General features: G+C 36.0%; 1 protein-coding gene across 1 annotated transcript; it reads right to left on the minus strand.

Moving 5' to 3' along the window:
• Positions 1-5354: 5354 nt before the first annotated feature.
• Ostc (oligosaccharyltransferase complex non-catalytic subunit) lies at positions 5355-16703 on the minus strand. The gene is made up of 4 exons (XM_047565663.1): positions 16506-16703; positions 13143-13236; positions 11228-11425; positions 5355-5920 (listed from the first exon to the last, which is right to left on the minus strand). The coding sequence occupies exons 1-4, from the start codon at positions 16642-16644 to the stop codon at positions 5902-5904; spliced, it is 450 nt and encodes a 149-aa protein (XP_047421619.1). The 5' UTR covers positions 16645-16703; the 3' UTR covers positions 5355-5901.
• Positions 16704-17316: the final 613 nt, after the last annotated feature.

The raw sequence follows: 17316 nt of genomic DNA on the forward strand, positions 1-17316 counted from the left end.
GCAAGAATCAACAACTGGGATAGATTCAAACTAAAATGCTTTCTCTCAGCAAAGGAAACTATCAGCAATGTGAAGAGAGAGCCTACAGAGTGGGAGAATATCTTTGCCACTCATACTTCAGATAGAGCGCTAATTTCCAGAATCTATAAAGAACTCAAAAAACTCTACACCAAGAATACAAATAATCCAATCAACAAATGGGCTAAGGAAATGAACAGACACTTCACAGAAGATGTACAAGCAATCAACAGATATATGAAAAAATGTTCAACATCTCTAGTAATAAGGGAAATACAAATCAAAACTACCCTAAGATTTCATCTCACCCCAATTAGAATGGCGATTATCAAGAACACAAGCAACAATAGGTGTTGGCGAGGATGTGGTGAAAAAGGAACACTCATACATTGCTGGTGGGGTTGCAAATTAGTGCAGCCACTCTGGAAAGCAGTATGGAGATTCCTCAGAAAGCTTGGAATGGAACCACCATTTGACCCAGCTATCCCACTCCTTGGCCTATACCCAAAGGACTTAAAATCAGCATACTACAGAGATACAGCCAAATCAATGTTCATTGCTGCTCAATTCACCATAGCCAGATTGTGGAACCAACCTAGATGCCCTTCAGTTGATGAATGGATAAAGAAACTGTGGCATATATATACAATGGAATATTACTCTGCCATAAAGAATGATAAAATTATGGCATTTGCAGGCAAATGGATGAAATTGGAGAATATCATGCTAAGTGAGATAAGCCAATCTCAAAAAACTAAAGGACGAATGATCTCGCTGATAAGCGGATGAGGACATATAATGGGGGGTGGGAGGGGTTAGCATTAGGGTTAGGGTTAGGTTTAGGTTAGGGATAAGGAGTGAGGTAAGAATGAAGGAAAGAAGGACTGTATAGAGGGAAAAGAGGGGTGGAAGGGATGGGGGGAAGGGAAAAAAATAATGAATCAAACATCATTGCCCTATGTAAACGTATGATTACACAAATGGTATGCCTTGACTCCATGTACAAATAGAGAAACAACATGTATCCCATTTGTATACAATAATAATAAAAAAATAAAATAAAAAAAGATACTATGAAAAAAAAAAAAAAAAAAAGTCTGAGACTGAAAAACAAAAAACTGAGAACCCTGAAAAAAAGGAGGCATGTGACAGGTTTTAATTTTGGAAATGCTGGCTGCCATTAGTACAGTTAGAAATGCTCAGTATAGACACAGGAATGGAACTGAAACCAATGAACTAGAACAACAAAATATGGTTCTAAAAACCAAGAGATCCAAAGATGGAATGGGCCACTCAAGAGGTAAGGAAGTTCTCATCCCTGGTAGGGTCAACAGAAGTTAAAGGAGATCTTAATTTAGATAGTGTAATAAGGATTTGAATTTTCTAACTTACTTTATAATAAAAGTATATGAGCTAAATTTCATACACTTGATAACAATTGGAGCCTGTAAAGAGGTAGCCAGACCACTGGTTGCACTAGAGCTGGGGAATGACTGAAGAGGAGGGAAGAGGTAGGTAAGAATGTGCCCTTAAAAAAAGTTGATTTTTTTAAACTCCTTCTATTGAAATATAATCAATAGTTTTAAAAAATGTACATCTTAAATGTATAATTTGATCAATGCTCACCTATGTGTATGCTCTGGAGGCACACCATAATCAAGACAATGAGTATATGATGTGGGATCTAGAAAAATCAAATTCAAAAAAGAGTTAAATGTTCGTTACCAGTTTGGGGAGTGGGGTATTTGAGATGTTGGTCAAAGGATACAAAATTTGTCAGGCACAGTGGTGCACATCTGTAATCCCAGCAACTGGAGGCTGAGACAGGATTACAAATTCAAAGTCAGCCTCTTGCAACTGAATGAGGCTCAGTAGTAGAGTGCCCCTGGATGCAATACCCAGTACAGGGGCTAGGGGTGGGGGTGGGGATACAAAATTTCAATTTCAATATGAAGAATAAATTTAAGAGCTCTATTATCTATTGTATTCCATAGTAAATATGGTATATATCAATGTATTATATACTTGAAAGTAGAGTTTGTGTTCTTACCACAGGGAAAAAAGAAAGGAAACATAAGGGGATGTTACATTAGTTTGCTTTAGCTACTCCATAATATATACATATATCAAAACACCATTTGAACATTGTAAATATATATAATATAAAAATATTGAGATATTCTGTTTTGGGCACTAAATCTTTAAACTCCAACATAATTTTACACTTATAGCACACCTCAAACTAGCTGCATTTCAGGTGTTCAACAGCTACTTGTAGTTAGTGGCTACCACATTGGATAGTTATGGCATAATAGTTATACTCACTCTTTGGAATGTAAGTATTGTTAATATTTTAAATTTATTTAATCTTAATTAATGGAATTACTTTATCATCTAATTCAAATTATTTAAAATTATGATTTTAAAATAACTTCTATTTCAGTTACTCAAAGACATGACACAGTGTAACATCTCACTTTACTCGTGTTATAAGAAACTAAAAATATAGTGAAAAGCCAGTAACATCTTCCCTTAGTACATATTAATCCAGTTACTATATAGCCCTTCAAATACAAGCCAACAACCAAAACCTATTCTCTAAAATGTGTTTTTCAAAACAAAACTTCATGCAAAATACTTCAACTAAACTGGTCAACTGTCCTTTTTCAGGGATTTCTGGACTTGGAAACTGATGGAATCAAGGAAAATTTCTTCCACAATGGCTGAACTTGTCAAGTGTAACAATTAAGATAGGTGAACAGGAATGGTTTTCATCACTCTGAACTAGAAGTGACCAATCTTGGAGAGGAATGCATGATGCAGATCCACAGACTGTCATAAACGAACAATGGAGTCCTTACAGTAAAGAATACATGCTGATTCAAGTACTCCCAGAAGCATCTCTGTCTTTAGTATTATGAAACACTCTAGTATCCCAATATATTATTCTCTTTGCTTAAAATAGCTTGAGTTTCTTTCCCTTGCAATTAAGAATACTAGCACATAATAATATAAAAAATAAGTAAATGATCTTGGCAAAAGTATTTAGTACTCAAAAATTGTAACCAGATTCATATTCCCACAACAAATTACAGCCTTCCCTCAAATCTAGGTTCCCTCAAAACTGGGTTCCTATAACAAAGAGAATTTGCCTATGCACATTTACCAAATTTTACCTGGAGAGGGGCTGTATTGTTCTTGTTCACTCTTGATAAAACCCTACATCTGGCACATGCCTTCTTTGAATAAATGTATACTTCTTATGATCAAAGACTGATCTTCTGTGCCAGAATATTACACATGATGGAAAGAACTGCTCAACTAACCAGAAGACCTGGATTTGACTTCAAGCAAAATGGGAAAGCAACTTTTTTCTTCCTTCAGGAATGAACCATTGAGCATATATTGCAGTTTACATTTTACAATTCAAATAAACATTAACAATCATAGCACAATCCTCCTGAGCAAAATATCTAGCATTTTCTCATTTTAATTCTATAGCGTATTTACTTCGTAAATCTGCAGCAAACAGATATGCTGTTCAGATCTCCCTTGAAGGACTCATTACCAAGCTGCAAGGAGTGTGGTTAGATGACAAGGCTCTGGTTGTTTTGTGGGGGTTCGCCTCAGCTTTCTAGCCAAGATCCTCCTAATCCTGAGGTGGCCTCTAGTCAATGACCAGGCAATGCAGTGGGACAACAGTGTAGCCATCTCCACCTGCGTGTTACCCTGACAGGCAGTGTTTATTCTGGGGCTTCCTATTGGGCTGACAGCAACTTTGTCAGCTCTGCCTCAGTCCACTTGCTTTCTGTGCCTAATTTCACTTTGTCCTTTTCCATTCACTGGAGTTATGCTCCATTATACCATTTTTCACTTTCACTTTAGCATCCTTTCCCTGCTGTGACAAAACCAAAGACAAGTTTGTTCATAACATAGTCTATACATTGACTCTATCACTCACCTTTTAAACCTGTTTATGTAAATAATGCTTAGTAGGTAAACTTAGTACAGGTACAGCAATGTTTTTTTTTTTTTTTTGGTGCTGGGGATTGAACTCAGGGGCACTTGACCACTGAGGCACATTCCCAGCCCTATTTTGTATTTTTTATTTAGAGACAGGGTCTCACTGAGTTGCTTAGCACCTCGTTTTTGCAAAGGCTGGTTTTGAACTTGCGATCCTCCTCTTTCAGCCTCCTGAGCTGCTGGGATTACAGGTGTGCACCATAGTATCCAGCTGGGTACAGCAATTTTGTTTCTTTGAATAAACATTGCAGTTTGATATACTGGTATAAAATATTTTACATTATTTTTATGTACTTTCAAATAATCATTTAAATGTATTTCACTGTATTGATATAATTATCAAAAAAAGGGTCTTAGGAATTCTGAATCAGAAAAACAACTTCATAGCACCACCTGGTGGTAGTTAACAGAACTGTTTCACTATTCAACAGAAGCAGCAGACCTTTCAGAGCCATATCCTTTGTGCTAGCTTGTCCACCTAATTTCAGAAAGGTTTTAAAATATGATCCAGTAATCAAGAAATTCAACAAGTTGAATCAAGTCTTTAGAACTGGTAAGTACATACAGGCCTTGTTTTCTTTTCTGCGAGCTTGAGCTTAATAACCCCTTTTCCTCATGCTTCCTATCACTGTTAGATTACTGACTCAACTTGTTTATTTCTTTGTTGCAGTTATCAGAATCTGACAGTTGATAAACATTTTTAAATGACTGATTACTGAATTTCGGCTCTATGAGAGCGGAGCCCTTACTCGTCTTATTCACCATAACATCCACAGTGCTGCCTAGCAAAAAATGGGTACTCAAAACTTTTTGAATAAATGAATAAATCTTTACTTAATAAACAGCTACAATCAGATCATCCTTTGAATTGGGATGGCAATGGAGGGAGGGGGATAACTTACCTGAGAGGAAAATTTTACTGTAAACTTAAAAGATCTTAGGATAAGAATGAACAGAGCCATTAAAGTGAAAGTGACAGCCAGCCAGGAAAAACTGAAAGATCTAGCTAGAAGATGTTAGTGGAAGACCACACCTGGCTAGAGATGTTTTTACAAGTGTTCAAAAGATGCCAACCACTGAAAATGAATGCCTAGAGAGAAACTTCATCTAGCACAACCACCATTACAACTCTGATACATAAAAGCAGCCATGCTGATATATTTACAGGAATACCGAGTTGCTATCTTATAAAGCATCCTGCCAACTATATTTTGAGATCTCAGGCTACCAAAAGTACCTAAATGTCACAAGATGGGACTGAATGACTTAAGTTAAAAGTATTGGTCAGTTGAAACAAGCAAATGTAAAAGGTGTTAATTAGAAAAATTATTTATTTATGCTCCTTTCATACATCTTACTGTTGAGCAAACAGTCTTGCATACATATGTGAAATAACATACTATCACACAATTTAAAGGCAAAGCACCATCGGTGAAGCAGATCAGCAGTCCAGAGTTCTCAGTTTATGGGATCTTGTTTCCTGATTTTTACATTAACTTCAGAAAATCAGAAATATCTCCAAAAACTGTTTAAGGGGGTTGTAAAAAATAATCACTTTATTCAATATTAAAAATTTAGAAGAACAGTATATTTACGAAATGAAGAACTAAGAAAATGACACTTAACATTGTTGATACAACAGAAAAGGTCAGTGGGAAAAAAATACTGTGATCAACTTGTCTCTGATACCAAGAAATTCTAGTCCAGGCTTTAATATGTTTCCTGTGTTTTCACTTGATACTTCTTTTACTGCTGCTTTTTATTCTTTTCCACATTTCATAGTAGAGGACTGGTACAGCCTTTAAAACTTCATTAACAGGAGCAAGTCCAGAATCCACTGATTTCTTCTCAAAAGGCACTCTAACCCATCAGATAGCCCCTGTAGAAATAAAATTTATAAACACAAAAAGTGAAAAGGAAGCAACATTTTTTGAAGTGCCCAAATTTTATGATGAATCAAATAATCCAAAAACATAGCTGTGTGATTCCTTATCATGGTTCCTATTTCATAAATGGCAAATAAATAAATTGCTAGGCCTCAGTTTATTACTCTTTCCCCTCAAAGAATAAAGTTGCAAAGCAACATGCTAAACAACACTGAATAAGAAAAAAGAAGTAGAGAAAAGAAAACATTAGGTAAAAGTTAAAATTAAGAGTCAGAATCAATCTTTGGAATTTCAAAATTACAACAAAGATCAAACCCTTTTATGAAAAGAAACTGGCTGGGATTTCTAAAAGTCTTAAAAGGAGAAGGTGGAGAAAGAGTTCCTGGGAGGTGAGCCTTTGGATTCTCAAGAAACAATGTCAGAAGCATCTGCCCCCACACCTCTATTCATTTAGAAAATGTCCCAAGAGCAGTTATGAGTTTTGGTTATACCTGTAGATAAGGTCAAATTTCACACTGATCAAATAACAGATCCTTTTATTAAATGTATAAGTTAAGCCCTAAAATCTTCTTTAAATTAAGTTTGGTGTTTAAAAAGTTCCAAACCTCTCCTTTTGGAACAAACCTTTGAGATCTAGTATTAAGAATGTGCAGATCAGGGGAAAAAAACCCAGGAAAATTATGTAACATTATCCACAATAAGAAAGTTCTTAACAGTAGAATGAATTGGACATAACTTTCCTATGTTTATACATGAATACATAACCAAGTGTAACTCCACATCACATCATCACGTACAACAATGGGAAGTTATACTCCATGTATGTATGATCTGTCAAAATACATTCTACTGTCATATATAAAAAGAACAAAAAAATTTTTAAAAAAGAATAGCAAGTACATATTGTGAATATCTTTCTACCCTAACCTTCAGGAAACCACTATAATAAATTAAACACACAACTTTTATACATTTTCTCTACACTTACATACGTATCCTGGTCTATATTCCTTTTTTTTAATTTAAATTTTTAAACTCTTTTTAGATATATATGACAATAGGGTATATTTTGACTTTTAGATTGCTATTAAGTATGCAATTTTTAAATATATATAAATTAAACAATGGGGGGAAATATTTAATATACCTTGTATTCATGGATGCCTTCAGAACCTACCTTTGACCCTGCCTCTACAACTCACCTGGTAAATCTAGGCAAGCCTCACTCAGTTTCCTCATCTATAAAGGGTGTTACTGCACAGTGCCTGAAGATTACCTAAGAGAATCTAGTTATGAAGTACCTGCTACTCATGGTAATCAGCAATTGATAAATGTTAGCTGTTATAATCAGAATCTCAAGGTTTGTTTTTTTTGTTTTTTTTTTAAGATAGGAATTAAAAATTATTTTCTAACACTGAGGACTACTACAGTTCCTGGCACATAGCAAACACTCAAGAACTTCCCTCCCCCCCTCAGTTTCTGGGCTCAGTTCCCTGGATGATTTAGAGCTACTGCAGCCAGTGCAACCTTCCCATACTCTTTTCCTTCTGCCATATGAGCTTGGTTAATCCACACTTTCAGTGGAGAATTTTCATCTAAACCAACTACTTTTACAATAACTTCAATATAATCCACTTTTCACATCCCTACCTTCAAAACTGAATAAAAAATAAAACTAAAAAGGTCCTTTGGATATATACGTTGACTTGGAAGACCCCACATACATTTGCCACTATAATGCTTGATATATCACAAAAAAAATACTCTAAGACTTTTGTTTCACCATACAAAAAAGTCTTAACAAGATTTTAAGCAAGGATCCACTAGCACCTACACCACACAGAGGAAGGTATTCAATGGCTGTACACACTATTTAAGGATGGTTCCTGTCATCTGCATATGTGAATATGCACTTTGGACCTCCAATCCTCTCTCTTTTTTTATTGAGATGGGATCTTGCTATGTTGCCCAGGTTGGGCTCAAACTCACAATCCTCCAGACTCAGGGTCCTGAGTAATTAGGATTACAGGAATGCACCGCCATGCCTGACTGTTTGGACCTCCATCTCCTGATACAGTACATACTGTGGTATTCTTCCTTGTCACCAGTGTGTGACCTATCTTTATGTACTATGAGTCCATGGACTGTTGTCAACCTATATTTATATGGAAAAGCATATTTAAATGGACATACATTTCTTTCAAAACTTCCAAACTTGTATATAGTCCTACCATTTGAAAAATTTAGGGGACACTTAGAAATACTGTAATACTGTAAAGAAACCATTTTATTTTTTCATTTCCCTCCTTCTTTTAAGAGAATATCCATTCTTAATTGATCACATGATTTTAGGATTTACTCAGGGGCTCCCTAGCTTTTCTCATCGGGCTTAATAAACACTGTTCAAAAGCAAGAATAGCCACTTCTGCCAGCTGAATAAAGCAGGTCTTTGTCCTCAGATGCAGAACAGTATTTAGAGTAGGTTGTTTTTGTTTTGCAGTACTGGGGATCAACTGAACCCAGGACCATGTTCTACCACAGAGCTATATCCTCAGTTCTTCATTTATTAATTTATTTTTATTTTGAGACAGGGTCTCTTCTACCCAGGCTGGCCTCAAACTCGTCTCCTCCTGTCTCAGCCTCCTGTGTACAGGTGCGTGCCAGCATATACAACTAAAGTGGGGTTTTACTGTTGTTTTTGCAGTAATAGGGATTGAACTTACAATCTCATACATGCTAGGCAAGTGATTTACCACTGAGTCACATTGTCAGCCCTAAGGTGTAGTTTTAGATAAAGCTTTATAACAGGCTTGACTAATTGTAGGAACCTTGTCAGATTTTAGGTCATAACACTGCAACACTGCAGGCCACCTTTAACTTTTATTGTTTTCATGGCTACCATGCATGAAGCCCTGGATTCCAACATGGCAAAAATAAATTAAGAACAAAAAACTTCTGCTTTTAGGTCAAAACTGCCATTCATTTTTTTTTTTTTTTTTTTCCAGATGAACCATATACAAATTTGTACCCAAGTCTTCTACCCATTGTCTGAGTATCATTTTATCTCTTTGGGCCTGTGTACATTTAAACATGACATCAAACAGACTCACATACAATTTCATACACATTATCTCATTAATTATATTAGAAATTGCTTATTTTCACAATAAAAATTACTCCTTTGTAATTCTCTACTAATAAAAATATTAGGAACTAAAATTAATTTTTCCATTTTAAGCATATTGCTATGTATGCAAATAGCTAATGACCATTCATTTTATTAGTCTATATTTCTTCAAAGGTCAAGGCATCAAATAAAATCATGTTTAATTAATAACACATCTTGGCAGGTGCAGTAGCACACACCTGTTATGCCAGCAGTTTGGGAGACCAAGATGGGAGGATTGCAAGTTTAAAGCCAGCCTCAGCAATTAGCACGACCCTGTATCAAAATAAAATATTACAGAAAAAAAAAAAAAAAAGGATTGGGGTTGTGGCTCAATGGTTAAGCACAGGGGGCGGGGTTCAATCACATCTTCAATTTAGTTGCAAGACAAGTAATAGAAAGTAGCAATTTTCTGTTTGGACTGTTATTCTACATTGATTAGATCTAAACATAATCTGCCACTGAAACCCAGAGAAATCCTGTTTCTGTACATTCAAACTTGCTTTTATTCAAACAATTTCACATACTGGCCTATACAACTGGGATAGGAAGACAAATGTTTACATAAATAATTGTAAAAGATGGAGGAAATCCAGAGAATCAAACACTTTCCAAAGCTTTTTTTGTAAGTAACAGATGGAGAGTTCTACAATTCTAAAAGCCTGAGCTAAAAAATAAGACACTTCTCATTTAACATACCTACTACAGAACTGCAAGGAAGAAAGAGAATACTAGATAGAAAGAGAACAAAATGGGTTGTCAGCAAAACCAGCTCATTTCTGTTTGTTACGCGTGTCTCCAAAGATTTCTTCAGTTTAATTTCTAGTAGCTTCTTTATCCTCTCTGGGAACCTCTACTTTTCCTGCTCTGCCAGTCTCTTCCAAACCAGTACACATTGCCAGGATATTGTGAATTATTCCCACGTGGGAGAAGCCTAAGGGGCTATATGACCACAAAGACATTAAACTGACAAAGAAGCCTGTATGCTCTCTTCCCATGCTTCCAGGGCTAAGCTGGGAATACAACTGCAGGTTAAGGAGTTCTGACTTCCCAAGAGAAGTCTGCCCATTCTACCCCAGATATGTTACAAACAATGGGCAGGCTAAGCCATAGGACAAGTGAACTTATGAATTGAAAACATTAAAGAAATCAGCACAATTTATAGGTGATGTTTAACACAGTCCCTAAAAAAAATAATCTAACCAAGAGTTAATCTTTCTGTCATGTGTGTCCAAATTTCTATAGTTATTAATGCATCCAAAGTAAAATGAGAATGTAAGAAAATGTGATCTGAATTGCTCATCTTTCAAATTAATGATCATGAATGGAATTATAAGTTTCCACAAACCAATTTTCTTTTCTTCAAAAGATATTTCAAATTCTCTGAATTAAAATAATTTTAAAATAAATTTATATATAAAATATAATCATTTTCCCACCTTTTAGGGGGCAATAATTCTTTTACCATCCAAGGCATGATGAATTTTTTTCATACAGATTGAATATCCTTATTCAAAATACTTAAAATCAGAAGTGTTTCATATTTCAGATTTTTAATATTCACATATACATGAGATACACTAGGGATGGCACCAAAGTCTAAAGACAAAGTTCATTTATGTATATATACACGTAGTCCAAAGGTAATTTTACGTAATATTTTTAGTAATTCTGTGCATGAAACAGTTTCACAGGATGGAATTTTCCACTTGTAGCATCATGTTAGTGGTCAAAAGGATATGGATTTTGAGATTAAGGATGATCAACCTATACCAATATTAAAAGAGCAGCATCAATTAATGACTTTAAAATCTTTCCTCCCATTATTATACTGAAATCCCATATTACTGATTAATCAAAAGGCATTTTAGAGAAAAAATAACTATCTCCAGTCAGTGATGCTGAGGCAAAATAACTAAATTTTCTCATGAAACATGCATGGGGTTCAAACAAGACAACCTATTTGGTCTCAATTTTATTATCAACTACAGCTATAACCTTGAGCAAGTCACAATTTCCTTTAGTTCTTAAACTGTTCATCTGTTTAACTGAGTGTTAAATTATGTCTCCTACAATTTTACATTGTCCAAATAATCCTTTTTCCAATTTGTAACAAAAGTTAAATTTAACTTACGGTAGTTTCATTCTCATGAATACTCTAGCCATGAAAAAGCTCAGTAGGACACAGACGAATCCAATGAATAGAAGAAGAAATCTATTGAGTTTTGGAATATTTGGTGCATTGGATCTGTCCAGGATTATGAAACCTAAACCTCCCATTGTAAACAGGAAACTGGATGCAAGTCCTTCCATAATATATTGTCCATTTACTCTGAAAAAGATCACAGCAAAACAAATGAATATTTCTAGAAAAATGAATTTTTTCCATTTAGACTGAGATTTCTATTTCTGCCTTATGCTAAATCATTTTTATGCTATTTTTTTTAAACCCTTACAACTTTTTATCATATAACTTTTTATTATACCCTTACAGCTATTTATTATACCTCTGGATATCATTCATTCAACAAATATTTAATGAGAGGCCCATCATGTAGCAAGCACTGTTCTAGGAATAAAATGAACAAAACAGACAAAACTTTTCATGTAGCTTACATTTTTAAAAAAGTTTAGTTTAGATTTTAAAGTTATGCTATTTTAAGAGCTAAGCTTGGTGGTGTATGCCCATATTCCCAGTGATTCAAGAAGCTGAAGCAGGATTGCAGGTTTGAGGCCAGCCTCAGCAAATTAGTGAGACCCTGTCTCAAAATTTAAAAAGTACAAAGGACTAGGAAAGATAGTACTAGTACAATGATAAAGCACCCTGGTCCAATTTCCAGTTCCAGAAGACAAAATTATGCTACTTAAGTTTTTACTATTAATTTCAAATTAATTTGAATTGGTTGGCAATGCTTCTTAAAGTTTTATCATAATAAGTAGTAAACTTCTGTTTCAGTGGTAAGTATTTTAAAAGTAAGCGTTCTTAACTAAGGCCCCATGATCTCCACAGGGACTTCAGCAATCTAAAGACCCTTAAAACTATATGTGTGTATCTGATATTTCTAGAGTTAGAGAGCTTCTATCAAATTCTTAAGTGTTCAGGGACCTTCAAAAACAAACATATTTGTTAAAGGGAAGGTTTTCATAAAGGGGTATATTTTTAATTAACTGATTGTTTTCATGGTAAACATCACATATGCACCAGATTCAAAATTCAAACAGTGCAAAAGAGGACACTATGAAAGGTTTCCCTACTATCAAGATCTCCTGTCAGTTATCTCCCCACTTGAGAACTACAACCAATCTTTTCCAAGAATATCCTATACATATAATAGCATTTCTATAAATATAAATGTATAGCTGTGTTTAGATAGATATTTATCCAGTGAGTTATAGAAAGCGATGTGATAAGCATTGTTCAGGTGAAACAAACCACACTGGAACGTTGTTTCACTGCTTAAATGCAACTCGTAAGTCTCAACAGTTATTTTTCTCATTCAATGGTTCACAAATTTTTTCTAAAATGCCACATAATAATATCTTAAGGGGTGAACAGAGAATTCAGTGGCTTGTCTAGCATGTCTCAGCAAGGCCCTACATTCAATCCCCAGCATGCCCCCCCCCCACACACACACTGCAAGTAAGTATCATCTCAGGCTTATAAGCCATTACAAACACACACACACACAGTCATACTTTCTCATTTCAGCTACTTTAGCTTGCAAACAGCTCTAATTCCAATAAAATTTTACTCACACACACAAAAATGGCTACAGTTTGCTGACCCCCAAAATAAACACTGTAAATGCATTTTAAACTGACACCACCTTTGAATTGGTGATACATCAATCACTGTCAAATACTTCGTTTTCTAACAAATATACATTTACTCTTGTCCCACTGACTGCTACTTCAAAATCCCACATTTTAAGACAGTTGTTATCTAAATGTAGATGGGTCCCTCAGGTTTTACTATATTTTTAAATAAGTAGGCAAGCCCCAGCAATTTTCTTTCCCTCCATCAAACCATTCAAAAAGGTTTCTTTTACCTGTAGGCCAAGAAAGCTACAGGCCTCTGATGCCCGTGTTCATCAGTCATAGAGCCAACACTTGGAGGTTCAACAATAACATCATAAATTATTCCTATATGAAAGACAACAGTACAGATTAGATTCCTAATTTTAAAAAAAGGATTCTCATGGTCTCTAAAGGTTTGCTTACATTTAAATAGGACTACTTTGATTGCATTAACATCAAATTAGGTCCAACAAATCTTCCAGGCTTCCAATAAACCACTCGGATTTTCAATACATTGTTTTGAGGGTGATTTTTGGCTGGTTTGGTTTGTTTATTTGTTTTTCGTTTTTGGTAATGGGGATTGGACCAGGGATGCTTTATCACTGAGCTACATCCCCAGTCCATTTTTATTTTTAAGACAAGGTCTCGTTAAGTTGGTGAGGCTGACCTCAAACCTGTCCTCCTGCCTCGCCCCGCCCAGTTGCTGGGATTATAGGTGTGCACCACTGCACCCTGCTCAACCCATTGTTTTAAAATGACTTCTAAAATGAATAATCTCTAAAAGAACTATCAATTTCATAAAGGAAACTTATTCAATAACACTTGTGACTACTTAAGAATTATTCCATAATAAAGGAGACAATATTAAAGGTTCTATTTTAGTTAACCAAAAAAATGTTCCACATATCCTTCAATTTATTTCTATAAACTGAGAAGCAACTAGAAGTTTTCTCGCTTAACTGTAGAATAAGGAAAGATTTAAAAAACATATCATCTGGCAGATTTGCAACACTAGAGATTCGGTCATTAATGTTAGTGTCCATCTCCATCATAGTGGACCACAGTGTCCATCATAGTGCCCATCAGCGTTTTCTTGATTCCCATTGTTGACATCTATTCTTTACCTTCTTCACTGTTTTTAAACACTCCCACCTCAGATCTTAAACATGGCAGACCTATGCTTATCTCTCACAAAGCCTGACAAAACAATCACCTAGGAATTCCCTTATCTTCTCCCCATCATATCTATAAACCTCTGGCACCTGTATCCATCCTCACATCCTTCACTTCAGCTACACTAGAGGAAAAGTTCCTCCTCCTATCAATGTGGAATTTCTTTTGCAGTGATCAGGACTCCATTCCCCTCTGCCTTCTCATGTACTCTTTTCCTTTAGTTACCTCTTTACTCCCCTTTCCTTTCACACTCTTTCCCTATATCAAACCTCCCTCCATTTCAGATTCTTCTAACATCTTCTATGCTTTCTGTTTTGAAAGGAACTCAAACTTAATGTCGTTTAATGATAACATCCTTTATATAATATCACTAATGATAATCATTACCATTATCATCAATATCAGTATCATAATTAATATCCTTTAATAACAGTTAAAGCAGATATAAGCTCAAGAACAAGGAATTTGTCTGTATTATTCTCTATCTAACAGAGTTCAGGAAATATGATGACCAACTTCAATACAGACCTCTTTCCTCAGTTCCTGACTCTTATTTGCAAATTTCACACATCCAACTAATTAAAACCCAAAGTGGCCTCTGGTTCACTGTTCCCCATCAAAAACACTATGTCTATTCCATCTTGGAAAACAACAATTCCATCTGCCCAGATGCTCCAACCTAAAACCAGTAAACTTTCCTTCACACTTCATTCTTCCCCTACACTCAACCCATTGAGATCACTGAATCTACTTTCAACCAAGCTTTAATTATATTATCCTCCATTTCTACTGCCACACAACTTCGTATAGTCTGTCAAATACAAAAGACACGTATTTGGTCTCCTGGTCCCAAAGTCGGCCATACTGTCCTCCCTGCCTAGCATACCTGTTGTACTTCTTCATATGTGAGCATGTGTCATTTCCTAAGAAACCTCATTGTAATTTAAGTGATGGCTCCCAACTTTATTTTTCATAACCTCTTGTTCTCCTCCTTCATTTTGCATTTGTGACAATTTGTAATGGAAAAATCATGTGACATTTAATATGTTTCAACTACAACATTATGAGCTTTAGAAAAGCAGGATCATTGTTTTTGTTCACTGTTATGACAATACCTAGTTCACAGAGACTCAGATGGACTTGATCACTATTTCTCAGTGATAAATATTATTTATAAAGGTACACTGTTTTCAGAAGGAACTCTTTTCCAGTGGCCAAACTGATACCTCATGGTTTTGACCACTACAAGATGCCCCTTCCATTTCTTCCAGTAGTTGGGGCACAGAATCTCCTCCATTACAACCATTTGCAGAGAAAAAGCGGTCACAATCAAAATGAAGGCTTCTAGCAAAAGTTTTGGCACCAAGGAAAGTAAAGTTATAGGAGAGAGATTGGTGGATAGACTCCACTGTTCAATTAAAAAAAGTCACAAGTATTTTAAAATTCATTTATTCAAGTACAGTTGCTATTAACATGTTGAACAAATGTTCATGCTAATGCAATGCTAGGAAACACTTTAACAAATAAAAATATTTAAAATGAAATTCATTTAAATTAACATAAACTATTCCAAACTGGGGTGAGGGGTAAATGTGAAAGTGCCATCTAGAATCAAACCTTCTCAGTTTCATATTTCTTCCTCTTTGATGCCAAGTATTCTCACAAAATATCTAAAAACATGGTGGCCATTCCTTTAAAAATAGATAATCTGCAGAGTTTTAATTTTATAATTTCCGAATTAAGTATCCCAAAATCTAAAAATACAGTTAGAAGATCTTGGAATTGCAGCTTTAAGCAGTGGTGGCTCTGAAGACTACAGTCAGATTGCCAACTCACCAATAGACAAGGCAACACCCCTTTGAAATTCTCTTCTTGAAAACTAGAGGATGATAGATAATAGTAAAGCTGATTTTCTTTCTTTTTTAAAAAAACATTTCTCTACTTCTGCCTTCAGAAATATAATAGCGTCTGCAAATCTCATCTCCAATCTCAAATACTTATCGAAACCGTGGTTTTGGAAAACTCCGTTTATATTAGGCAGTAAGCAACACAAGAAGTTATCTTCCAAGATTCAGAGACCTCGAACAAAAAGTCCCATACCACCTCGAAAAAAGGGTGGACCGAACCTGACTTTCCCAAGACCTTTGTCAAACAATATATGGCAAGAGACATACAAGTCGGAGGTTGAAAAAGATAGTCAACTCGGATCTCTGCGATAAAAGGATAGAAGAAAGGCAAGGGACGTAATAACACAAGTTTTCTCAAGATATAGGACAGAGAGCAAGGGCAAATAAACTTTACTTTAATACCGGGGACCCCGGGACTTCCCTCCAACCTCCAACAAATGAGAGCACAGCGATGCTCCGCGGGGTTGAGAGCCAGCTAACTGAGGCGCCTCCCCGGCGGGTCAGCGCTCTGGGGCCCCGGACGGTCCGAGTTACCTCCGGTGATGAGGAAATAAGACACCACCACCAGAGCATACACCGTCATGGCAGACGGCATGTGCACCCAGGGCGGCTTCTTCAGCTTCAGGTTGGGACATTCGAGCACTAAGAACGGGACTCGGTACAAAGTCTCCATGTTGGTGGCGGCCCGGGCAGCTCTCGGCCTCGAGCCCCACGCGCCACCCGGAAACAGGCCCGCCCTCCCCACCAAATGCGCATGCGCGAACAAAGGAACCTCAGGTCTGTGAAGCTCGGAAGTAGTTTTTATACCCATAGAAGAAAGAAAGAAACTACTCAGACCAGTTAAATTGTATGACTAAAATGGATCTAACTTTTAATAGTTTTAGGCTTAAGTTTGAATAATAAACCCAGTTTGTTGCCAAAGGAGAGATAAGTGATTATATATCTTCAAGGACCTGCAGGGTTTCAGACGTGGCCAAGTCAGAGAAGCGGAGGGAACAGAATCCAAATAAGCCCCGCCCCCTTGCTGTCGCAGGGCTTTAGAAGCTGATTGGACACCTGACGCTCTGGGTTCACAGAACTGGAGGATGAATGGCAACATTAGGAAAGGTCCGCGTTTTCCATTAAAGGTTTTATACCCTCAAGGGATCGAGAAAGCATTAAATCGCAGAACTTTAAAAAAAACTTGTTGTTGTTTAGAGGTGATAACAATTATTATTAGTAATTTCTAAAATAATGTATTATCAATTAAAAAAAAAATCCAGTCCAGATCACAAATATCAACAGAACGCCTTGGGAAGTTGAGGCAGGAGTATCCCAAAGGAGTATCCCAACTGGGCACTTAGCA

The sequence above is a fragment of the Sciurus carolinensis genome, chromosome 10 (genome assembly GCF_902686445.1).
Source record: "Sciurus carolinensis chromosome 10, mSciCar1.2, whole genome shotgun sequence".
In the NCBI taxonomy this organism is placed as follows: Eukaryota; Metazoa; Chordata; class Mammalia; order Rodentia; family Sciuridae; genus Sciurus; species Sciurus carolinensis.